This window comes from Urocampus carinirostris, chromosome 17, assembly GCF_059441175.1.
Source record: "Urocampus carinirostris isolate Australia breed hairy pipefish chromosome 17, RoL_Ucar_1.0, whole genome shotgun sequence".
Lineage (NCBI taxonomy): Eukaryota > Metazoa > Chordata > Actinopteri > Syngnathiformes > Syngnathidae > Urocampus > Urocampus carinirostris.
In genome coordinates, this window is record NC_142365.1 from 20,779,607 (window position 1) to 20,806,395 (window position 26,789).

Genomic DNA, 26,789 nt, shown 5'->3' on the forward strand with positions numbered 1-26,789 from the left:
GTCTATTTTTAAATTAAACTCAATTCCAAGTGTTTATTGTCATATGCACAGTAAAGTTGCGAGCGAAAATGAAAATAGAAACTAAGAAATGTTTGGCATTTCTTGAATCCCAAGACTTTAACCTTTCGAATGATACTTGAAATGACGCATTTAAGTGACATCGTACGGACACCGCATCCGCACGTGTCTACGACACGTATTTGCTTCTTTGCAAGCTTTGGGAATGTTAAGGGGGTAATCGGTTGGACTGAACTATCTGACTGTTTTGTCCACGTTCCCATTGTAGCGCCTTATAATCCGGTGCGTCTTATCTATGTCAAAAATTGGACCAAAAACTATTTTTTCGGGGTGCGCCCTATAACCCAGTGCGCCTTATAGTGCGGAAAATACGGTAATTTCATCATCACACTGATTTTACTCACTGTACCATGTTGTCTCAACCTTTTCATCTTGAAGGCGCACATAATCGGTCAATCCTTGTACAACGTTACTTTGGCTGAAATCATTCCCATAATGCTCCATTAAAACGTTGTACAACAATTGACCGATCACGTGAGCCTTTATGATAAAAAGGAGAGATAATTTGGTACCGTGAGTAAAAATAATGTGACGATAAGATAAAATCTTAGAGGAGACCCACACAAGAACGGGGAGAACATGCAAACTCTGCAAAGGAAGGCTAGTCGCTGGATTTGATACCATGACCTCAGAACTGTGCCGTGGACGCTCTGAAGACTCAGCTGCCGTGCTGCCCGGTGCAAGCTTATAATCATTTTTGTTGTCATTAATCCTATTGTTATAACTAATATTGATAATAGCGGGCCGCGGCTTGAGAATATTGTCAAAGAGTTAGCTGGTCTGTGGTACAGAAGAGGTTGCCGACCACTGACGTGATACATTTGGCAAGAGGTTGACGACTTACTAATTCCTAATACCTCTAGGTCTTGAGCTAAAAAAATTGAAACTTACCCTCAATGACTTTTGGCAAAAAGTGCGCCGCTCCTTTGTTCTTTTTTACGCGGTTGCCCTTCATGACCTGGCCTTCGCGGTTGATACCGATGTACCAAGCGCGACCAGACTGAGTCTGCCGATAGAGCATGGAGGAGTATGTGACGTAGTAGTTCTCAAACACACTCTCCTTGAACTTACACTCTGGAGTGAAGTGATCCTAGAAATAAACACCAAAAGGGAAAACGGGGCAGAGGTGCATTCGCATTAGCAACTCTTGCAAGGGATTCCATATTACATACAATTGTCATGAGAACGCAGAGGCATCGTATGAGTCTTTGAACATGCAAAAAGAAAACGTGTAAGAGAGCGTGGACGTTCTTATCCTTAGGGGGACAAACACATTTATGCTGTCCATGGCAAAAAAACATCCTTGTTAATCAGTGCACATTCCGCTGTGTAAACAAGATGAAAAGCACAACACTGACACATTGTTTCATTGGATTAACCGTTTTGTTTTGATTCAAAGGAACAACATTAAACAAGATCCGACAATAGTAACAACCTGACCTGATGATATTGGATTCAAATCAAGTCTGAACAAGGTCCGCAAACAGATGGTATCCTATCAATGGGACATGAAACTATCATTCGGTATTTAGCTAGTAATAAACTATTATAGCAATAATCTGTACCTGAATATTATTGTTGTAACACTAAAGAAAGGCCTTTAGATTCTTTCAGACTCTGTTTCTTGACGCGAGATACTTGTTGAGTCGCAAAACCACATTCCAAAGGTCTCGGTCTGGAGCCTGACCTTTAAAAGTTTTGTTACAGTGTCTGTCCTGCCTTACTCAGAAGCTGGTCCAGACTAGACTTGCTATTCTTTGTTAATTAAGTATTCACTTGATAAAACAACGAATTCAGTAATCCTTCGTTTGTTGGGCGGGGCGGGGCGTATGGGGGGTTACATTCCAAATAGAGCCAGTAATAGGCGAAATCTGTGAAGTAGACACCTTTTTTTACAATGACTATACAATCGAATATTATACACTGAATCCATACAACAAACCCCTTGAACAGGCTCAATACTCAGTACGGTATTAACATTTCTTTTGTTTTAGTTTTTTCTCTACAAATGACCACTCTGTCGTTAAATAATATTGAGTGGAGGGACTGTTTAGCCCAGGGGTGGCAAAGACGCGGCTCTAGAGCCGCATGCGGCTCTTGGCCAGTAAGAAAGAGGCTTTTTGCCTCATCATATATTCTATAGTGTTTGCCTTGTTTCATTTCTAGTTTTATTTTTTTTGCGTATTGAGGGTGGACACTTTCCTTGAAATCAACACAAGAACAACACTTGTTGTATTGTAAGGAGAGGAGTGTGTTAGGGGAAATAATATGTTTTTAATTGTGTGTGTTTGTCTGTCATGGCAGGTCAGTGCGTGGTGTGGCTCTTTGACTCTCACAGTTAAAAATTTTGGCTCTTTGTGTCAAACTTGTTCGCCACCCCTGGTTTAGCCAATCAGAATGCAGTACACAATACACGATGTTTCATGATTACTGATGCGGGGCACCTAAGTCTGCTCCGTTGCCGCCAACGGCCTCGGACGCTGATTGGCCGCTCATCTCTTTTTAAACCCACGTCTACCTGTCAACGATTGTCAGTTCGTCTACGAACCTCAGCCCCTCGGTAGACAAGCACTTTTCGACCTCTGACTCAATCCTGTCCTGATTCCCGTTTGATTCCCGGCGCCGACCCTTTTTCTGAACCCGATAACGTTTCTGCTCCACCGTCCCGGCCATCGACCTGTTCTTTCCCCCGCTCTCGACACTGCCTTCGCTCGCCACGGAAGTGCCACTTCCGCGTTCCAAGCGATCTGCTACCTGTGACCGACGATCACCGGATCGTGGGTGCAAGTCCTTTCCTCTTTCTAAATAAAGCTGAGTTTCTGGTCTCTGACAAGATCCAAATTCGTAAAGTAGCGAAACCTGAAACGTATAAGTGATTACTGTACCATTGAAAATATAAACCTCTTAAACCACCATACTGTATGTATTGTGCACAGTCCCATCGGCTATCTGTTCCTAGCCGGTAACAAACGTCTTTTGGAAATTGTCTACAGTCGACAAACAATACATTGTAAATATCTGCCTATTTATCTTAACATTCTATTTTATCTCATGTTTCCTTTTTAAGTCTTTTTTTTATCATGGTGATCTTATCAGAACTGGAGTAGTTGTGGAACTGAGCATGCGTGTTGATAAGAGAGTACTCGGTTGGTTTGGACACATGGAGAGGATGGATGAGGAGCGAATGTTGAAGAGGATCTACAGAGCAGAAGACCAAGAGGAAGGCCACGATTGACGTGGATGGATGGTGTTATGAGTGTACTGCAGGAAAGAGGTCTAAATATAATGGAAGCTAGAGCTCTTGTTGGTGATAGAAAAGAGTGGAGAGGTGTTGTGAAAGGATAATGGGATTGTGGACGCGTTTTTAAGGATGGGCTGGGCACCCGTATGATGCGGCAGGGGTAAACCAGTGAAAGCTGTCGGGCCCTGCTGTTGAACAAAAGAGTGTGTTGTGACACTCTGACCCGAGTGACATCGCCGCTTTCTGGTGTCCCATTTCATCTGGAGGGACGAAAGCATGACCAACTTGGGTGCCGAGGTGCCTAACTTGTTTGGGTGTTTGGGCAATTGGGTTGGCCATGGTCCAAAAATTTTTGTGTGTTTTTTTTTGCTATTCATTTCCCTTTTATTTTCTTTGTTATTGTATGTGTGTGTCATGCTGTTGGTCACCCCTCTTGAGGGATATGACCAAGGTAGATAGATAGATAGATAGATAGATAGATAGATAGATAGATAGATAGATAGATAGATAGATAGATAGATAGATAGATAGATAGATAGATAGATAGATAGATAGATAGATAGATAGATAGATAGATAGATAGATAGATAGATAGATAGATAGATAGATAGATAGATAGATAGATAGATAGATAGATAGATAGATAGATAGATAGATAGATAGATAGATAGATAGATAGATAGATAGATAGATAGATAGATCTTGTTGTAAACATTGCTCACAACATTGTGATCAATGACTATAATGACAATTCTAATTCTTAGGTTAATTGGATTTTGGACTGAGTTTATTCCTGTCGGTTGTAGACTTGATTTACTCACAAAATAGACATTTTAAATTGGGTTGTTTAAGCTCATTTATTATGGTCAACATTTAGTTCTTAAATTAGTCCCAAAAAAACTACACTTTCCCCAAGACAATTTCCTTCAACTTTCACTGTTCAATGTAATATAGAGGTATTTGTTAAAGGTATTTCCAACCAGTTTTTGCTGGGTGGTTACTCGCCAACATAAAGACAAGTGCAACCTATAATGTTTTAGATGTTTTGTCACTGAAGCTTAAAATCAATGTTTTGTTCAGCCAATGGTTGCAAAGGACCGTTTCCCCTCTCTGCTCCCTAATATACCCTCATGTCAGCTGCCCTACATAAGGACAACATACCTTGTGTAACGTTGAAGCAATTGAGACGGATATACATCTTCCTGAGTCACTATCAATTTTGTCAGGGTCCTTCCCCTGTCAGACGCCAAAGCCAATCTGGCGAATTGATTAATCACCATCCTCTTCAGAGAAATGAGTGTCTAGTTTCTCTGAAACTTTGAAGAGAAGGACAAGAGCGTCAGGACCACCAATCGGCTTCAACAAACTTCCTTGATCAAGCAAAAGCAGAAAGCCTATATATACTCTAGACTTCCAGTTTTACACTTATCATAGATCATCACCTTTCTCCTTTTCTGAGAGGCATCATCCTTTTAGCTGACAAGGCAATTCAAGACTTAGTGACCTTTCTCTGTCCACTCGCTGCTCTAAGACCTTATGCCTGTTTAACGCCTGCTCCCTGACCAGAAAAAACAAAACGCCCCAGCCCTTTATTTTAAAAATTTACTGAAGGTGCAACACATTCTAATATACCTGTATTCAACTACCAATTGTCAATGCAACCAACAACAATTAAAATAAACGATAATCATTGAGGTAACCTTTGAATTAGAACTTGTCTAAAATTTTAGAGCACGGGTTGCCATCCCGGTCTTCAAGAGCCACATGTCCTTTATGTTTTTTGGAGTTTCTCTGCTCCAATACAGGTTATTCCAATGACCAAGATTGTTATAAACGGCTTGCCCAGCTCCCTAACTAGCTGATAATTTGTATCACTTGAGTTGGAGAAGAGAAAACTCCGAAGCGTGCAGGAAATGTGACTTTTGAGGACAGATGTTCTGCACAAATGTCCTCCCCTCTCGAAATGTCCTACCGTGGGCAAGACGTGAATTTTTGGAATCTGTACAACAATTGAGTTGTAGCAATACTCGGTCTCCTTTACCACTAAACTCAGTAACAAGATACCGTCACGGCAGCCGATGGCGCCATTGCAATGGATTTAAAACCAGTTGATCGGAACTGATTTAGGTCATAATTCGGATGTTACCTTATTAAACCAAACCAATTGTTAAATGGTAATAAGTACATGTTTTCTCTGATTATTTGTGCTAAATTTCCATTTGACACCACATAGATTGGTACCAACAAACAAAATAATCAATAGATCAATCATTTTATCAATAAGATTTGTTTTGCAACCCTAAAACTTAATAATGCCTCTGAGCCGCACAGCGTGGCGCTATTTTAGGTCTGTTGACAGGTTTGATATCCCCCGCTTTGGCTACTGTAAGAGGAATAGGATCGATAGGTTGATGTGCTTCATTCATTATTAATCAGAGCAGAGGGCAGAAGGTGTCCAAGACCAAAAAAGGAGATAACACTACAGCCCAGTAGAGATTTATTTATATCACAGAAAAATTAGATTTTGGTGGCGTTGGGGACATTACTGCAACTTGATCTCACAAACACTTTGTGCAACCCACTCTCGTCATTCTCACCAAATGCCCTTCAGTTTATCCTCTGAAATAGTAATCCCCTTAATTACCTTTCATAATCACTTTCCCGAAAATAACCAAACAATAGAATCCTGATCCTCATTCATCCGAGCGGCTAGGAAGCGCTCGCCGTTATTTAAAGAAAACAAAAATCCTGGCGCTGCTATGCATTTGTTGTTCCTTAAAGTGATTGTTCACGGCCGTTTAGCACAAAGTTTGGCTTCGTTGTCACGTTATTACGTCAATTTTTGAAACACCCTTGGAGTAACCTCTAAATCGGGATATGATATGCATTTCTAAAAGAACAACTTGTCATGTTATTTCTTGTTGTTGCTATGTTAATACCAGGTTATTTAGTGGAAATAGGGTTATAGAATGAGTCAACCAATAAAGAATAATTTTCCTCAAAAATAACAGCGACCCAGCACTGATGAGCTATTTTCAGAACAGGTATGTGGGAACCTCAGCTGTCCTCAAGGGGAACCCTGCAATCGACAGTGTTGGGCATGTTACTTAAAAAAAAAGTTATAGTTACTCACTACTTCTTTCAAAAAGTAAGTGAATTAGTAACTAAATTACTCTATAGTAAAAGTAACTTAATTACCACGGAAACTAACTATTTCCGTTACGTTGAAAATAAGTTGTATGTCAAAGAATTTTACATTTTCTGAGCAAATACAAAATACTATTGATGGGAATCCCGACTATTTTTACAGAACCTTTTCTTAGCTTCGCTCACTAAAAAGAGACGGCTCTCTTGGTTTGTTGCTTTAATTTTAAAGAACTTAAACATGGGGAAACATAGAGAAAAAAATACAAAAATATAAAAAGGGGAGGAAATACAATATCAAAAAGAAATAGAGAGACAAAAAAGGAAAAAAATACTAAACTACATTTTTGTATAAACGCATTTACTGTTAGGGTCTGGTTTACCTCCCTCCACCAGAGGGCTCCAAATGACGTTTTGAACTGGGCACATGTGTGTCCAAAAATCACACACCTGTGTCCAATCATCTTAAATCATTTAAAAGGACATTTTTGTTCAGCAAACTTTGTTTGGTCATTTTGAGTTTTTCCGTCGTCCTTGGAGTCATTTTCTCTTACACACCAGGTTTGTTTGTTACTTTGTTACTTTGTTCCTTACAGTTTCCAGTTCAGTCATTTCTAGTTTGAACTTTGTCAAGTTTGTTTTTTGTTTGGACATTTTATTATTGCTTTTGTGCCCACTTGTTTGTTTGGTGTTTTGGTCTTGATTTTTGTTGATAAATACCGCCCTCTTTTTGAGAACCTGTGCCTGCAGTTCCTGCACCTTCAACATGGGTTCATCATCTCATCTCATCTCATTAACTACACCGCTTATCCTCAGTAGGGTCGCGGGGGTGCTGGAGCCCATCCCAGCAATCATCGGGCAGTGGGCAGGGGACACCCTGAACTGGTTGCCAGCCAATTGCAGGGCACACGGGGACAGACAACTTACTCGCTCATTCACACCTAGGGACAATTTGGACCGGCCAATTCACCTGAAATGCATGTTTTTGGAATGTGGGAGGAAACCGGAGTGCCCGGAGGAAACCCACGCAAGCACGGGGAGAACATACAAACTCCGCACAGGAAGTCTGGAGCTGGATTTGAACCCACGCAGGAGGTTCCCAAGACATGAACTGTGCCGCACATGCGCTAACCACTGCACCGCCATGCTGCCGGGGTTCATCATCATTACCATCAAATCTTAACATTAACACTAAAAACACAGGGAATATCATTCAAATATTTATAAATCTGCAAAATAATACAAATCAATTTGAACCTTTTTTATGGTTAACAAGTTTAAAGTCAACAACACAGAATCTCCCAAAAGCAATCATACGAGAAAAAAAGAAATTTTGGAGGGAATTAGCTGTCAATTGATTGGGAGCATTCTCCCTTTGTTCACTTCCAAGAGTCGGCTCAAAGAGACCTTTCGTTCGTAAATGAAACAAATCAGGATCTTGTCAAATAAAGGGGTCACATTTTTCAGCAATCAGCTCTCATTCACATTTTCTTTTGGCACATTTGTAATAACTATATTCGTAATTTCTGTCCAACCAAAGTGTAGTCATTATTTTGAAAAGTCACATGATCTAAAAAGGGGTAAACAACTCGGAGGAGAGTGGAAAACCGTGACACTGAAAACAACGTCAGATGTGTAGGGCTTACCAGCGTTGGCGTTCTGCTGCTTAAGTGATGCATCGCTTTTGACCCTTAGTAACGGTAATGGTGGAAAAACTGAGTTGGATTACCCGTTTACTAAAACACGAAACACCATTATTTATAACGCTGTCATACAGAATAGTCAAACAAGATCTAGTGGTCAAATATTACACACTCTTACTTTAAAAAATATTGACAGGAATATAAGAAAATATTGCTTTATTTATCTCAGTGGTTCCCAAAAAAGGGGCTGTAGGGGGGCGGCAGTATGAAGTCGAAGTCAGAAGTTTGAACGTTTGTTTGACGATTTGTACACAACACGTTAGGGCTGCACAATTAACCGAAATCGCATCGACATAGCGATGTGACGTAGTGCGGTTGTGAAACCGCAAAGCACTTAGTTTTTTTCAAGGTTTTTTAGTGAGTGATGGAGTTTTGGCAAACCACAATTGTTACTGTTCAAGTTTAAAAGCACCGACCAATCAGAGGCATGTTTTAATAATAGCTCAAGCCAATAAACTGGATTCACAGTTTGCAGCCACCACACTTTGCCACACCCACCGTGTGAGCTCATTGAGTGTCATGGGGGAATCTGTAAACATAGTCCCAGACTCAACAAAAGAGAAGGAAACGAAGCTTGCACTGAAGTAGGGCGCTACACCACATGTTTGGACCTATTTTCGTTTCGACAAAGCGGACGTGGAACAGAAGAAAACACCCGTTGCAGTTTTTGCTTTTGCGTAGTTGCTATGTCCAGAGGAAACACAGGTAATTGGTACCAGCACCTTAAAAATGATCATATATTACAATACGGGATATGTCAAAAAGGATCACGAAGAAGGCACATCTACAAGTGGACTGAGAGGTAAACAAACCTCCGCTAGGAATCCACCGAGGACCCAAGGGGGCGCCAGCCGGCAAAAGTTTGGGAACCATTGATTTATCTGATCATATTTGATTATAATTATTCACGTTTTAGTAGGTTCAATTAGGTTCACTCGACTATGTGCGTCATTTAAAAATGGCCCTGATATCTGTTTGACTTTGACATTACTGCATTAGTGTGTCACGGCACATTGGTTGAAAAACACTGCTCCAATGGTTCGTTTTATATTGATCCGTCAGGAAAATCAAAACATTTAGCCCTCAATGGCTGAGTGCCTGACTTTGCTTGCCTGATGGCTCTCGTGCCAAAACAAATGTAAACGAAATCAGGTCAAAAGAGTACACTACCGTGCTTGGAATTGGCAAGATGAGCCGAAAACCGTATTGTGATGCAGGAATGCACCCACCTCTGTGCAACCCCTTCTTTCTGATGCTATCTCTCCAACCTCCCTCACGAAGCTGAACCCCCTTCTCCGTCGTTCACTAAACTCACTTACAAATCAGGGATGGGCGGCCGGATCCAAATATCAATATTATCGATACCAAGCAAGTACTTAAAATGTAATTGATACTGATGTCCTGAGATCAATATTTCACACCTCTACCTAATTCCTCAAAGTGCTGCTTCTATGTGAAGATAGCCCAGTCCTCGCTCTCACCCAGCACCCTCAGGCACTCTCTACATTTGGGCCTGTTTCGTGACTGACAGGCACACTTTTAGCATTTCTCCCTACCTGGCCTTCTGCTGCCTCTTGCCTGCCAACCAAAGGATAGAAATATATGTGTGCGCCCTGATTAGAAACTAAATAGGACAGACGCAAACGGGAAGCGCAGTGTAGTGTGGACTTTTTTCAACGCCAGGTGTCATTTGTGTGGTAATGTGGATGTTACTGTGGCAAATTTACATAAACACATAAAAAAAGTTCACCTTACAAGTTGAAAAACAAGCTGCAACCAAAAATGTTAACATGTTACTGTTCCTGAACAAAAACCAGTAATCCATTGTCAGCATGACAACAGAGCTAAAAGGGCTTGTTTGTTATAGTGCTTTTAGAGTTTTTTTGGTTTGACTCGCTTGACTTTTGCTCTGTAACAGTTGCTTAAGTATAAGTTAGTTAGTAGTTTATGTTTTATGCAGTTAAAGATTTTTAGATTATATATCCTACACTTTTGGCACATTTTGACTTTATTAAAATATTGTGCAAGAGAATGTATACCGTAAATTCCGGACTATAAGCCGCAACTTTTTTCCCAAACTTTCAACCCTGCGGCTTATTCAGTGATGCGGCCAATTTATGGAATTTTTCTAACGGCCGCCAGCGGCGCTCGAGTACAAAAGGTAAGATTTAGACCGGTGGAATATATGCGCCGAGGAAGACTGCAACTTCTTGGCTTGTGCATGAATTAAATTAGCGTAAACATACCCTCATCATGCAAAATGCAAAAAGAAAGGCACATCAAAAAATCCACCATCACCAACGGGTTCCGAAAAGCCGGTCTGCTGCGTGACGGAGAGGAGGGCACAGAATCAGGAGTGGATGAGACTTCCAGCGACAGTGACAGCGCGAGTGAGGCTGCAGGAGCGTGGGACGACGTCTATATGACAAAGTTTCTTTCCGACACTGAGGAAGACGACTTTGATGGCTTCAGTTCTAAGGAGGAAGATGAGGACGGTTTACCGTGATTTTTACAAGTACGGTATGTTTTGTTAACAGACCCGTTTACTGTGTTGCGAGCATGTTGCTAGTGTGTTGCTACCATTAACTGCCCTGTCACAGGCACCGTTTGGGATGAAAGTTATATCATTATTATTAAAGCTTTGAAAACTCTCTCGGTGTACCGTCTTTCTTTGTAAATATGTGTAACCATGTAAATGTATTTGCAACTGTATATTTTTGTAATGTATTTATTTGTATTTTAGACACTTATTCTGATATGTTTTGCACGGGCGAATGATAAAGAAGGGGCGGAACCAACGCGGGGTTACGGGAAGTGGGGTAAAGGTGAGACATGTTTGTAGACGCGGCGGACAATAGTGGATATATATTTCTCCCACCCTTACCTTTGGAAATATACACTTTTTTCCTTGGATTACTTTCAACGGGACCCGGACTCTGCAGGTCTGCATCAAACCTTAAGTACCGGTATCATTTTCCGTTCATTTTGCCGGCTGTGATTTTTGGACTGTGTACTTTAATGAAGGACATTCAGTTTCAATCGCGGGACTTAAAGTCGGGTTTGGGTTAGTTTTGTGTTTGTGTTACATGTTTTAATGTGGGCGCAAGCGGCCTTTCCTTACAGGTGCGGCTTGTGTAAGTACAAATTCGGTGTTCCTCTTAAAATGTGGTGGGTGCAGCTTATAATCAGGTGCGCTCTATAGTCGGGGATTTCCGGTAGTTGACATGCTGACATTGTTGTTTTTGCATTTTCGTTACGTTGCTGTTTTTTATTTGGCCCTCTTGGATTTTGTTCTGAACCCTTTGTTTGAATTGCAGTCCATCCATCCATTCATTATCTGCACCGCTTATCCTCAGTAGGGTAGCGGGGGTGCCGGAGCCCATCCCAGCTATCTTGGGGCAGTGGGCAGGGGACACCCTGAACTGGTTGCCAGTCAGTTGCAGGGCTAAACTGTAGTCATTTAATGAAAAAAATGAAACATTTTAAGGGCCTTAAATCTTTGTTCTGTGTTTATAGTAAATATAAACTAAATCGGGGGGAATCCATTTTTTTAATCGTCATGACATTTCCGAGCAAATTGTCCGTGTCTGGTCGGTATCTTATAGCCATCGATGGATACTACCATGTATTTACTTGGATTGGATTAATACTAAAAGTCACAATATCGGCCACCCTTATTACGAATCGCTCAACAAACTTCCATTACCAATTCCCATGTTCGTTATTGTTGGTAATTGGAACAGCGAATGAAACCCAGTTTCAATGTCTTATTTGTGCTCATGTCCTCATTTACTAGCGGTGCCCTACAAATGCAGAAGCGCTTTGAGAATTTTCATTTGTCAAGCAATTATTTGCATTCTTCTTTTTAGACAGCAGCGGTCTCAAAGGCTCCCTGTGCCTATTCACGACAGTGCTAGAGTTGTCAAACTCATTCTAGCTTGGGGTCCACATGGAGAAAAAACATTCCCATAGGGGGTGGACTCGCTGATTAAAAAAAGAGAGAAGGAAAGACAGATAGAAAAGGAGAAGAATTCGGAAAGGCTGGAAGGAATAGATTTTTAAAAAGGTAGAAAAAGAGAAAGAAATGGAGAAAACAAAAAAAAGAAAGACACAGAAAGAAAGAGAGAAAGGAAGAAAAAAATAACGGTGAAAAGCAAAAAAAAAAGGGAGACAAAATACGAGAGAGAGATAATAAAAGGGAAAGGAAGAAAAAACAAAAAAGGACAGAGAAAGCGCGAATGAGAGAAACCTAGCGAGCCATAGAGAAAAAGAGTATGTCAAAGAGGTAAAAAAAGAACGAGAGCAAAAGAAAGAAAAAAAGAAAGAGAAAATAAGAAAGACCGAGAGAAAGTAAAAGGAAGAAAGAAAGATAAAAACAGAAGGACAGCAAGAGAGACAGCAGGAAAATGAAAGAAGTAGAGAAATAATTTGAGAAAGGAAAAGACAGGAAGAGCGAGACACAGAGAGAGAGAGAGAAAGTAAGAGAGAGTAGAAGAAAGAAAGAAAGAAAGTGAGACCCAGGGGGAGCTAGAGGGAATGGAAAGCAGAAAGAAAAGACCAAGAAAGGAGATTAAAATGGGAGTAAGAGTGGGATATAGTGAGGGAGAGATAAAAAAAACAAAATAAACAAGAGAATTAAAGCGCCATGTCTTTCGAGCCACATATAATCATGTGACGGGCATGCGTTTGACACATGGATAATCTTTATGTATTAAGGATTTAGGGTTAATCACTCTTCTGAGACAGCCCTAGTTTAGGTAACCAACGATCTTCTCCTGCCAATGGACTCTAGTGCCTCATCACGGTTGCTGCTGCTGGACCTCAGTGCTGCCTTTGACCATAATACCTTACTAGATCGGTTGGAAAAATGGATTGGTCCCTCAGGAACTGTCCTATCTTGATTTAGATCTTACCTCTCATATTGGACGCACTGTGACTATGACCTCTGAACCCTCTACTGTCACCTGTGGCATTCCGCTGGGTTTAGTACTTGGTCCCCTTCTTTTAGTATTTATATGCTTCTGCTAATTTATATTAAATGCAGGTATAATGGGGCGGCATTAGCTCAGGAGGTAGAGCGCTCGTCTGGGGGATCAAGAGATCGCAGGTTCGAATCCCGGCTCCTCCGTGTTACATGTCAAAGTGTCCTTGGGTAAGACACTGAACCCCTAATGCCCCCAATAAGCAGGTTGGCGCCTTGCATGGCTGCATGGCCGCATTTGGTGTGTGAGTGTGTGTGAATGGGTAAATGTGAAGCACATTGTAAAGCGCTTTGGGAAGTCTTCATCGACTTGAAAAGCGCTATAAAAATGCAGATAATTTCATTTCGTTTCATTTATAAGTTTCCATTCTTAGGCACATGACACTCAACAGTATCTTCCAATAGAGGCATTTGTCGAAATTTGGAGGTCTGCCTCAATGAGATAAAAACATGGATGTCACTTACCTTCTTGCGCCTTAACCCTGAAAAAATAAAATGTTAGTTATTGGTCCATCTAAATGCTGTGACTTGTTACAGTTCTTTGAGACTTCTTGTGATGAAAAGGTATACAGATAAACACGTCTTGACTTGATTTAACATTGTGCACTACACCATCAGCACTCAGGAAAGAGGAAATATGCCTGAACTGGGATAAATGACCGTATTTTCTTAAATCTATTACAGCAAAGAAATCATGCTATGTAAACATTAAAATGTCACAATCTGCATTGCATTGCACACCCGGCTGCAGCTTATGTTGCTGATGTTGTTTTTGGGGCCAGGTGGAGCTTCTCTCTAAGCTTTGATTAACTCTTTCAATGCCAAGCCAGTGAAATAATCATCGACTAAGGTATGTCAAACAAACCGGCCGCAGGCCAAATCCAACCCATTGGATTATTTGATCGGTCACGCCATACATTTCTGAGTATGTCAAAAAAGAAGTAGTCTCTAGGTAATTTCTATCAACAGTTATGATTCTTTAAATGAATACAAACCAAATCCTTTCTACAGACACTAGAGGGCAGTGTAGAATTTATATAGCGTGGTGAATTTGTTCAGGTGTATAACTGTAATTACTCAACTGTTAAAATAAACCAGCTAACACATTCAATGCTAAACATGAAAATGTGAAACAGTCAACACTGTCCGGCAGTATCTTAGCTTATAATGTTGTGTGTATTTGACCACTAGATGGTGTAGTCCAGGGGTGTCAAACAGGCGGCCCGCGGGCCAGATCAGGCCCGCTAAGGGATTGAATCCGGCCCGTGAGACAACACTCAGAGAAGCGCAAGAGAACAGGCTGCAGGTTGAAATATGTCAACTTGATGTTGCCAAAGCCAGGTGCCTCGAACAAAGACACTCTACTTGTATTTATTTTTCTCTCTCTGTCTCTCTCTCTCTCTCTCTCTCTCTCTCTCTCTCTCTCTCTCTCTCTCTCTCTCTCTCTCTCTCTCTCTCTCTCTCTCTCTCTCTCTCTCTCTCTCTCTTTCTCTCTCCCTCTCTCTCTCTCAACCCTTTTCTACCACTCTGTCTCTGTCTTTTTCACTCTCTTTTTCTCATCCTTTGTCTTTTTGTCTCTTTCTCTCTCTGTGTCTTTTTAACTTCATTTGCTCTAACTTCCTTTTTTTCCTTTTCTCTCTTTTGTCTTTCCCTCTTCCTACCCTTTGCGCTTTCTTTTCTCTTTTCTCTCCTTCTGTCTTTCTATTTATCTTTGGATTTCTTTCTTCCTCTCCCTTTCTTTCCCCTCTCTCACAACTTTTTACCTTGTTTCTCACGCTATCTCCCTCTCTCTTTCTTAGTCCCGCCCTCTCTCCTTTTCCCTCCCTCTTTCTCTTATTTCTTTTCCCTTCTCTTTAATCTACTAGTCCGGCCACTGACAGAATGTTTGTTCTATCGTGTGGCCCCCGATTTAAAACAAGTATGACACCCCTGGTGTAGTCAGTCAAAATAAAAACAAGTGATCTACAGCACAAGGATTAATACAAGCTAAAATGCGAAATGTTGCCCGTCAAATCATTTTGGTGGCCCGCGAGAGAATGCTGAGAGAGAAGCACAAGAGAAATAAATAAATAAATGAATTAGCTGCATCGCGTGACACAATGACTTGCAGTTTTGAATATGTCCAATGGATGTTGCTAAAGCCTAGTGCCACTGGCAAAGCACTCATTGTAGCTGTATTTGCTGACTACCATTATTCAACCAGAGAACATTAAGGAAACCCATTCCGATGTTATTTAACCTAAAACAAAATTCACAGATGCACTGTTTAATAATGTACGAAAAATACAAATTAAAGAAATAATACCTGGTTAATTTTGCAGAAGTTTAGAGAAGTGTAATATAAAATCCAACAGCAAAGTTACCATATTCAGGTAAACATTTTTTAGTTAAGTTAAGTCAAGTCACATTTATTTGTATAGTCCTTAATCACAAAATGTCTTGAAGGACTGCACGGGTTACAATGACACCTTTTCCTGATCTTAAACCAACATGCAGGAAAGGAAAAACTCAAAAACCTCAACATGAGGAAAATAAGAACCCTTGAGAGGGGGCCTCACAAGTGGTAATATCCCTTCCAGGATGACTGGGGAGCAATAAGTTTTGCATTGGGTAACAATACACAAAACACAGTGAACATCAATAAGTAACGGTACAACAAAGGGCCAGCAGTCAAAAATGGGATAACTGACAGTAAAACACAAGGAGAGCGGCCAACGGGGGTCTAACCGGACCGATAAACAAAAGGAGTCTGTAGCCCTGGAGGAAAGAGGCTAGGCTGGCTGACCAAAAAACACGCGGTGCGCAGCCAGGCTAACCGAGAACCAACAACGTGCAGCGGCAAGGACTAAGGTGATAAACCCAAAGCCGTCCGGGAATGAACCAAAGAACAAGGCAAAACCGGCGGGCGCTAATCCCAAACAACACACAGTGGGTAGCCAACGATTGCCAACTGTGTGCCAACAAAACTGGAAGCCTGGATGATAACGGGGAGCTAGCTGAATCATATTATTACCAACCGCTTTACACACGGGCAAAAATCACGAACGAAAAGCCACAATTGCCTATCACCAACCACAAATGAACAGTATGCAACAGCTGTTCACCACAATCGCTGTCCGTTTCAGAACTATCCTTTCATGTTGTGTTATTGGGATTTACAATTTTTGAAAGTGTTGTGTTCCCTCAATGATGTCACATCCCTACAGCAAACTAGCTAGATGAACTTTAAAATTAAATCTCTCGAGCAAATTTTATCTGGGACTATCTTCAATGGCGACATACACAAAGCATGCGGATGATAATCTTAAAATGTCTGGTATTGTTGACTGGCAGATGGTATGAAACTCAAAGGCGAGAAGGAGCAGCTTCAATTTTCTCTCTCCATCATTCTACGACACCTGCTGCCTTTAACAATCAGCTTTTAATTATCCACGCTACCCGGCAAACGGGTAACGCTTGGTTGTGTCACTATCACCTGCGGGACTTTATATCTTGGCAAATTACTATTGAGAACTACTACAAATAACTCATGTTTTGATGTGCTTTGGGCAATTACGAGAACTGCTTGTGTAAGGGTCTGAGGGAATATGTCAAGTGAAATGGGAGCTGAAGGGTTTGGCACAAGAAATGACATGAAACACTTTAATACTATCTGGAAAAGTCAGTTACGTGTAGTGAGGTTTATTTCTGGTGAGGCATAGTCAGATTTACAAATAATACAACCTGTTATTTATCATTAGATTGGCAGAGCAATACAGCAACATAAAAATGTCTTGTCTTACCTTTACTTATAAATGAAGTACCTTATAACCCCATGCACCTTGTACATTGCAGAATAAGGTGGATACGATTGAAAATGCATACAGAATTTATAGCCGTGTGTTACTCACGTATTTGTGCAATGATTGATCGATCATTAAACTTTGTGCAATGATCGTTAAACATCGCTGACCAAAGTCGCACAACATTGTATGCTATGGAAATCGAACGCCGACACTTATCCACTAGACCACATGTGACACTTACCCACTAAACCACATGTGTCAAACTCCCGGCCCGCGGGCCACGTCCGGAGACCATTTTACATTATTGTTATTAATGGCCCGTCAATATGAACAACGCCGTCTCATCCCTGGACATCATATTCTGACGTTTTAGTCACTGTACATATTCCTTCATATATGACGTATACTATACTATATACCAGGGGTCGGGAACCTATGGCTCGCCAGCCTGATATAGCTCTTCCTATGGCTCAGAGACAAATCTAATTGCATGCAAATTTTCTCCATCTCGTTCAAAACTTGAGCCAATAATCCTGTTCAGATACACGCAAAGCCAAACCAGACTAAAAAAACCAAATAGTACTTTTCAGAATATATAGGGCACGTTTTCACTACGATTTACAGTCAAGGTGTCACACAAAAAAACCTCGTTTTGGCTGTACAACGCTAAAGAATCCTTCATATAAATATAATCTGTGTTCAGTGTTCAGATACTTTATGATGAATCCACGGAACAAATTGTAAATACGCCAAAACACCGGAAGAGAACTTAGTTATTTGATTGGGTGAGTGGGAGGGATGGGTGGAGCTATTTAAAAAGTGCAAGCACTCCCTCCCATCTCTCGCCCTACTCCGTCTGCGCCAAAGCTAAGCACACCAGGCTCCCTGTTCTCAGAATGTTGTGACGTTTTTACAAAATAATTTGTTTAGCATTTTCATATCTCTTCTTTTGACAGGAGATATATTAAGGAGAGCAACATTTTTTGGGATATTTAAGTTTTTTTTAATATATACATTGACATAGGAGCAAAGGAATTTGAATGTTATTTTAATGTTAAGTTGTTCAAGTTAAGTTCTAAGTTGTATAATTTAACAAGATATTTTTATTTAGGGCAAAATAATAAATACTGTATAGGTGATTTAAGGTTTAAATTTAATATTCTTGTCTGTTTTTATTCCCCATTTATGTTCCAAAAACGTTCAGTTTAAATGTGTTCAATAAATGTTTATCCTGGTTGGCTCGCGACCTTAAGTGTGTTTTGAATTTTGGCCCCTTGTGCAATTGAGTTTGACATCCCTGCACTAGACCAAGGGTCTCCAACCTATTTCAAACCGAGAGCTACTTTTCTTACTAATTAGTTTAAAGGGAACCCGCTTTGATATACATTTTAGAAATAACTACTTAGCATGTAAGTACTATGTTGTTACTAGGTCATTTCCAGGTTGATTATTGGAAGTAAGGCCAAGAACTAAAAAAAAAAAAAATATATATATATATATATATATATATATATATATATATATACTTGGAAATCACAATGACACAGCTCTGGTGAGCTATCTTCAGAACCGGTCCATGGGCACCTCAGCTGTATTTAAGGAGACCCCTGCACTAGACTCTTATCTCATTATTACACTACTTTTACTCACGTTGCCTGGAATACGGATTTGCATAGTGCATTTCGTTCTGCATTCCGATAGGTTAAACAGTATTTGTGTACTCTATCTGTTTGAGATACCAAGACGCTTGTTTGCGGACTGTGTCTGCAGCTGTCAATCTAAAAAAACTAGCGCAGCAGTCAATATCATTTTATTTCACAGTAACAGGAGTGCAACAAAATCAGTCTCAAAACAAAACTCAATCTGCTGCACTGGCTATTTAGAATCCTGTACAATTACAACAGCCTGTACACATGTAGAGCCTTACAGCTGATTTTAAGCTCTCCCATCCCTTGCACACACGAGAGTGATAAAGAGGACACCAAGTATTATTATATTACATTACAAAATGTATATATATATATATATATATATATATATATATATATATATATATATATATATATATATATATATATATATATATATAATAATGTAGCATATCTACAAAAACACCAAAATCATTAAAGTACTGTAATACCACAAAAATACGACAGACGTGCAACAAAACAATTTACTATCGTACTACAACAAAAATACTAAGAATTTTCTACTCCGGACAAACTACTAAGAAAACTACTGCAGAGATAGTACAAAAATAAAACCAGAGTAATACTACAAATAAACTACTGAACTTCAACTGAAATCCAACTACAGAAATACTAAAAAATACTTTTAAAAAAGTGCAACACTTGAAAACTAAATATCAAATAAAGTGCTTAAAACAGGGACCTAATATATTATTTTGCTTGAATTGTTATTGTTTAAAAACAAATTTGATGAGACTAATCTCAAATGTAAATGTCTGCATGTACAGTGCATCCGGAAAGTATTCACAGCGCTTCACTTTTTCCACATTTTGTTATGTTACAGCCTCATTCCAAATTGTATTATTTTAATCTCTTATCTCAAAATTCTACACAAAATACTCCATTATGACAATGTGAAAAAGTTTTTTAATTTTTTTTTTTTAATTTATTAAAAATAGAAAACTAAGAAATCACATTTACATAAGTATTCACAGCCTTCGCTTAATACACCACCTTTGGCAGCAAATACAGCCTCAAGTTGTCACGGTCGAACTCAAGCTGTAGCAGATCAGCTGATTGCTGGTCTGCTACTTAAGGCTGGGTTGTGGGTTTGGCGGGCGCTGGCTCATTACACATTCCCCGGTCTGTTATGCCTTGTCCTGTTTTAGTTTTAAACATTTTCCGTCTGTTATGCCCTGTCCTGTTGAGTTCGTGCCGGAGGAACTCGGTACCGTTCTGTTCTGAGTGTAAGAATGTTTTTGTTTGTCTTGTCCCTGAGTTTTGGACAACTTTTATTTTGTTAAATAAAACTTATGGATCGTCACGCAATTGAGTTCTCCCTTCCTGCCTCCTGCCTCCGTTCTGGTCCGGTCACCCCTTCCACTCCACCACGCCCCGTGACAGCCCCTTCCACTCCGCCACGTGACACAAGTCTTTTTGAATATGATCCCACAAGTTTAGCACACCTATATTTAGGCAGTTTTGCCCATTCTTCTTTGCAATAAGTCTCAAGCTCAATCAGGTTGGATGGGAGAAGTTTGTACACAGCCATTTTCAGATCTCTCCAGAGATGTTCGATCGGATTCAAGTCTGGACTCTAGCTGGGCCACCCCAGGACATTCACGGAGTGATTTTGAAGCCAATCTTTTGAGATCTTGGCTGTGTGCTTTGGGTCGTTGTCCTGCTGAAAAATGAACCTTCGCCCCAGCCTAAGGTCAAGAGCGCTCTGGAGCAGGTTTTCATCCAGGATATCTCTATATATTGCTGCATTCATTTTTCCTTCTATCCTAACTAGTCTGCCAGTTCCTGCTGCTGAAAAACATCCCCACAGCATGATGCTGCCACCCCCATGCTTCACTGTAGGGATGGTATTGGCCTGGTGATGAGCAGTGCCTGGTTTCCTCCAAACATGGCGCCTGGCATTCACACCTAAGAGCTCAATCTTTGTCTCATCAGACCAGAGAAATTTTGTTTCTCATGGTCTGAGAGTCATTCAGGTGCTTTTTGGCAAATTCCAGACGGGCTTCCATGTTCCTTTTACTAAGGAGTGGCTTTCGTCTGGCCACTCTACCATACAGGCCTGATTAGTGGATTGCTGCAGAGATGGTTGTCCTTCTGGAAGGCTCTCCTCTCTCCACGGAGGAACGCTGGAGCTCTGACAGAGTGACCATCGGGTTCTTGGTCACCTCCCTGACTAAGGCCCTTCTTCCCCGATCGCTCAGTTTAGAAGGCCGGCCAGCTCTAGGAAGAGTTCTGGTGGTTCCAAATATCTTCCATTTACGAATAATGGAGGCCACTGTGCTCATTGGGACCTTCAAAGCAGCATAATTTTTTCTGTATCCTTCCCCAGATTTGTGCCTCAGGACAATCCTGTCTCGCAGGTCTACAGACAGTTCTTTTGACTTCATGCTTGGTGTTTGTGCTCTGACATGCACACTCAACTGTGGGACCTTATATAGACAGGTGTGTGCCTTTCCAAATCATGCCCAATCAACTGAATTTACTGCAGGTGGACTCCAATTAAGCTGTAGAAAGATCTCAAGAATGATCAGTGGAAAAAAGATGCAGCTGAGCTCAATTTTGAGCTTCACAGCAAAGGCTGAGAATACTTATATAAATGTGATTTCTTAGTTTTCTATTTTTAATAAATTCAAAAAAAGTAAGAAAAAAACGTTTTCACATTGTCATAATGGAGTATTTTGTGTAGAATTTTGAGATAAGAGATTAAATTAATACAATTTGGAATGAGGCTGTAACATAACAAAATGTGGAAAAAGTGAAGCGCTGTGAACACTTTTCCGGATGCACTGTATATATTGCCAGATGAAAAAATTAGATCTTTTTTCCAAGATCGACCCCTTGGCCAAAGCTTTTGAACTCGATGCAGCCCCCGACTACAGATAGTTGCCCCTGGATTAGAACATGGAATTGTCAGGACCAGAACGGAATCAGGACCCAATAGCTTAACGTTTTATTGAAAGAAAGAGGAAGGGCTGCCCCCACGATCCGGTGTTCACTGGACGCGGGTAGCAAGTCGTTCTCGCACTCGGATTGTGATCCAAATACGGAAGTGGATCTTCCGTAGCGAGCGATGGCGGTGTCAGGGACAGAAAATAGACGTAGTCGGATCAAAAATGGGTCGTAAGCCGGGACAGGAGAGCCGGAGACAAACGGGGAGATCAGGGACGGGCAGGTGGATAAACGGGTGCAAAACGGGACAGGAGAGAATCAGGGTCAAAAAAGGCTTGCCTTGGATCAACAGAGGTTTGCAGACGGACAAATAGGGACAGGGAGCCAATCTTAGCCTGCAGTGGTTGGCGCCAAACTAGCGGGCACAGGTGATTGACTTTGGTAATCATGACAGGGGTGACTAATGAAGTGAAATGAAATGATCTACATTTATATAGCGCTTTTCAAGTCAATGACTTCCCAAAGCGCTTTACAATGTGCTTCACATTTCCCAATAGCGGCCGTGCAGCCATGTAAGGCGCTAACCTGCTTATTGGGGGTATTAGGGGTTCAGTGTCTTACCCAAGGACACTTCGACATGTAACACGGAGGAGCTGGGATTCGAACTGCGATCTCTTGATCCCAAGACGAGCGCTCTACCTACTGAGCTACTGCTGCCCATCACAGTGACGGATGGCAGGTGGGTAAATTTAAGGGGCCGGTCACACAGACATTTGCGGCTGAATCACGGCCAGAAATTTCTGCCTTTGAGGCGGACGCTATTGGACGCATTGAGATCGCCATTCAGACGAGATACAGCGGTGCTTAACACGAGGTTGGAAATTCGCGCGCGGGTGGCAGCGCGAAAAAGTTTTGCGCTGCTCAATTCTTCAGAGCGCGGGTACACAGCCTTTCACGAGCGTATTGAGGCTGAACCACGGCCAGAAATTTCTAGCCGTGAAGCAGATGCTGTTGGGCGCTGTTGGACGTTTTGAGACCGCCATATAGACGAGATAGAGCAGTGCTTTACTCGCGGTCGGAAATTTTCACGGGTTGGCCGCGCTCAAAACTTTTGAGCTGCTCAAAAGTTTGAGCACGTGTTAAACCGCGTGCCGCACACGTGGTCAACACGAGGTAATGACGCGGAAATGACGCGGAACGACGTGCTCTGGCCGCGGCCAGGGCGTGGTTACACATGGGTAGGATGGGAAATTTCAGCGGGTAATCGTGGGTGGAGCATGGTAATAGCATGTTCTGCGCCTGTATCGCGGTGTTATTACGTGAAATTAGCGTGTTACGTGTGTGACGGTCAAACGCCTTTCTCCGCGTATAAACAGCGCGAATGCCGAGCACACGTCAGTTGTGCTCGAGACGTCAAGGGGGTGAACATGGATCCCCGTCAGCGTAGTGACCTCGTCTTAATCCATTTTTATTTCTTGACATTTCTTTTCAAGATAATAAAATAAAAATGATGCCATAGCTTGAAATCTTGATCTTCACGGGACTGTGTCTTGTGCGGTTATGATTTCTACAGCCCGGTGCCGAGATTTGCATCCCCTGGCTACTACAACCACTTTTACCTCGTTTTATCTCACTTTTAGGGAATGTAATGGCGAACATATAACCAAAACCACTTCGTCTTGCATTTGTTGGAAATGTAATACAACTTAAACCATTCCGTCTTTGTTTTGTTACCGTAATCGAACGGTAAATCCTCCCCCCCTCGCGTGAACGCGCATTCTGCTGCGCTTCCACCGAAAGCGATCGTATTCTATATAAAACGCTTATTAAAACTATAAAGCGAGCTAATTATAACAATTGGGAGATCCATATAACGCGTTTATTTAAACAATAAAGTGCGATCGTATTCTACAAAATGTGTTTGTTAACGCGGATGAAAAAGTCACCAACGTAAATGCACGCTTACAACAAAAGCGATCGCAGCAGAATGCGCGTTCACGCGAGGGGGTGGGGGGGTGTTGGTGTTGCGTAGGAGTCGGATTTGGGCACAACACCGGCTCGGGAGCTTTTATACCCGTGGTCCACACGAGAAAATGACGCAGAAATGACGCGATGAGGAAGCGGAACAGTCGCCGGCGTCTGTTTTGCGGGCATACCACCGATGAACAGCGGGTTGGCCAATTTTGCGCATTTTCCATCCCGGGCAACCACGGGCAAAAAAAAAACGCAAAATTTTAGCCGTGATTCAGCCGCAAACGGCTGTGTGACGCCCCTTAGTAAGAGTAAGAGTAAGAGTAAGAGTAAGTATGCGAATGATTAAATGATAAGGGTCCCCAAATCTACTTTTGCATAGGTCCCCTTGAAGGCACTTCTTTTTGGAGCAACTAACAGTATTTTATTTTACATATAATTGGATTTTTTAAAATGAATTTAAATGCAAAACTCGGGCGTGCATTGCCTTTAAGTAGGGATATGCAACGAAGTTTGCCATTCTCCCTTCAATCCCTCCCCGCACCATTAAATCGCTGCGTTAGGCACACTTGAGAGGAAAATATGAGGTCGTAAAATCAAATATGCATGATATTACAGCAAAAGACAGGTGTTCCCCCGTAAGACACGCGAGCGCGTGCGCGCAGGACGCGTCGACATGTGTTCGTCCTAACGCAATGCGGCCCGCGCTGGCTATCGACTTGCAGCAGAGGAAATCCCCATTCCGTACGCAGAGGCAAAGAATAATGAGCAGGGGCTCAGAAAAGAATTTAAGATTGCGCTTTTTATCGTATTCCACATAATTTTGCATACTGTTGGGTTTCTATTCTTCAGCTAAAACAAGATAACGCAATACACAATGCAATGCATATATAGTGGTGGAATTATTTTACCTTTCTTTTTTTGCAGATGTTGCAACAGAAAAGTCTTTCAAATGAAATATGTGTATTATTTAGCCTCCCCTAGTGGTAGAAAAACAGAATTCATTTAAAAAACGACAACATTGATTTAAATTATACGCAAAAAAATCATGAACAAAAGTGCATGTTTTAAAGATACTCGTAGGTCAAAAGCTTCATTTTTATTATACAGAACATGGAAGGTGACTTTATTGTTGGTCATCTTGCTGCCATGGGTACCCCCAATACCCAACAATGTTGTGAAAAATTGGGCAACATAAAATTAAGAATGGCGCACTTTGGTAACGCAGAGCCTCCGTAGTTAGTTGTCTTCATTGTGCTTCGTAGCACTCATTTTTGGTTGCACTTTATATTTGAGTGACATCTTCTGGTCAAATTTTACACAGAGTTCCTAAAGATGGATTCTTAATAGTTTCTTATTAAAATGTCCCTTTAAGTAAAATAAAGGAAGTGATCCTTAAATTGAGTGTGTTTTTTATATGAAAGAGACGATATTTTTGTATTCATTTCACCATTTTTTATCAAGATAATAATTCTTATCATACACAAAACCTTCTGTCACGTGCCATCAGATGAAAATGCTCATTTTCAGGTTTTTTTTCTTATCAAATGACAAAAAAAGGTAAAAATTAAATAAAATAAAAATAAATACTTGCATATGTATGTCTTTTTTTGCTTATTGAATTGAATTGTCTTTGTTGTCATTGATAACTGTCTGAACCAGAACAAATGGTGGACCCAGTCGCGTAACCTTTATAAAGGAAAGTCAGCGCCAGCGATCTGGTGCTTGCTGAATGCGGGAAGCAAGCCGCTCAGGAGATCGGAGCGTGTTCTGAATGTGGAAGTGTATCTTCCAGAGCGGGAGATCGGAGAGTGGTTAGACAAAAAAAAAAAGGTCAGATCAGAACGTAGTCAGGGACAAAAAACGGGTTGTTAGCCGGGACGGGAGATCAAAACGTGGTCAGGGTCAAAAAACGTGGTCGTTAGCCGGGACAGGAGATCAAAACGTGGTGGGGGTAGAAAAAAAACGAGTCGTTAGCCCGAGACAAACGGGGAAATCAGGAACGGACGAGTGGAAAACGGGTGACAAAACGGGACCGACGGGAGTCAAAGTAAAAAATGCTTGCCTTGTGATAACAGAGGTTCGCTGACGGACTGACAACAGGCGAGTGAAAGGACTGGGCTTAAAGAGGACGGGGAACCAATGGGGTAACCAGTAGCAGCTGGCGCCAAACAAACGGGAACAGGTGAGTGTAATGAGTAATCATGACGGATAACGTGGTGAAACATTATTTCCAATAAATTTAGATAAGGCATGCCAGGGTAAATATGCAATAAAGAATTTAAAGAGAGGAAAAAAGAAAGATTGTCAGAATAAATAGGCAAACAAACTTAAAATGTAGGAAAAGAAGAAAGATATTACTGACAATTAATCAGTTCTAACGAGTTAGAAAATAAATAGAAAATATCAGCTGGCAATGGAATATGATTTAACTTGATTTGAGGCACCAATCTGTTAGGACACAGGAAGAAATGGGAGGATTTGGCTCCATATGTTGCCCACGTTGATGGTTTTTTAAAGAGTTGACGGTAACATTTAAGGCTGTCCGTCATTTTGACGGCTAGGAAATCTGACCATAAACCACAACAGCGGTACGTCCTTAAGAAAAATAATCAAAGAACATGACAGGTGGACTAAAAAAATAAAAGCCATGTAGAAAAACCCGGCAGGCCCGAACCTGAACATATTGATTGACATTTTAGGCCTCACCCGACCCAATTTTTAAATTGGGCACGGACTGAGCTTGGGCCAGAGATCTTACCTCTTAATATAATTCCAGGGATACTTGATTTTTAATAAAATGTTTTTGATTGATTGTGCTGCCGCAATAAAAAGAAACCGGTACGGCACTATTTTGATAGTCTGATCGGTCTGGCATACTTACCGAAGTATAGAGGTATCCATCGCTATTCATGGCGAGGTACAGCCCCGTCTTTGCACCCTGGATTGCCACAATCCGCAGTCCCACAGGAATCAGGTTAAACTGCGCTAAATTGGATCAAACCATTTCCAAAATGACACAAAAGAGAGAGCAAAACACAAAGTCAAACAAGCGAAAACATAGAAAATAAAATTGTTGTTGCGATTTCCCAATCCCCTGGGCCAGTTTTTTTAGTCCAAATACTGCGGCCTCCTAGAGTTTATGTTGCAGCAAACTCTACAGCGTGTCACCTTCACTAAGCTTAACACGGCCTCTAAAACTGGATAATAGCGGGATGGGCTACCTCAGCAAATGGGGCTCAAAGAGGATAGTTAGACACAGCAAAGCAAAGACGGTAGAAAAAAAAG

The 26,789-nt window shown here is 41.2% G+C and overlaps 1 protein-coding gene across 1 annotated transcript in view; it reads right to left on the reverse strand.

Moving 5' to 3' along the window:
• The window catches only part of fgf11b (fibroblast growth factor 11b), a 68,993-nt gene that overhangs the window by 10,199 nt on the left and 32,005 nt on the right, over nucleotides 1-26,789 (reverse strand). The window contains exons 3-4 of the mRNA XM_088320575.1: nucleotides 26,386-26,489; nucleotides 970-1,168 (exon numbers count right to left, since the gene is read on the reverse strand). Coding sequence (XP_088176701.1) covers nucleotides 970-1,168; nucleotides 26,386-26,489 — 303 coding nt within the window. The remainder of the gene's footprint in view (nucleotides 1-969; nucleotides 1,169-26,385; nucleotides 26,490-26,789) is intronic.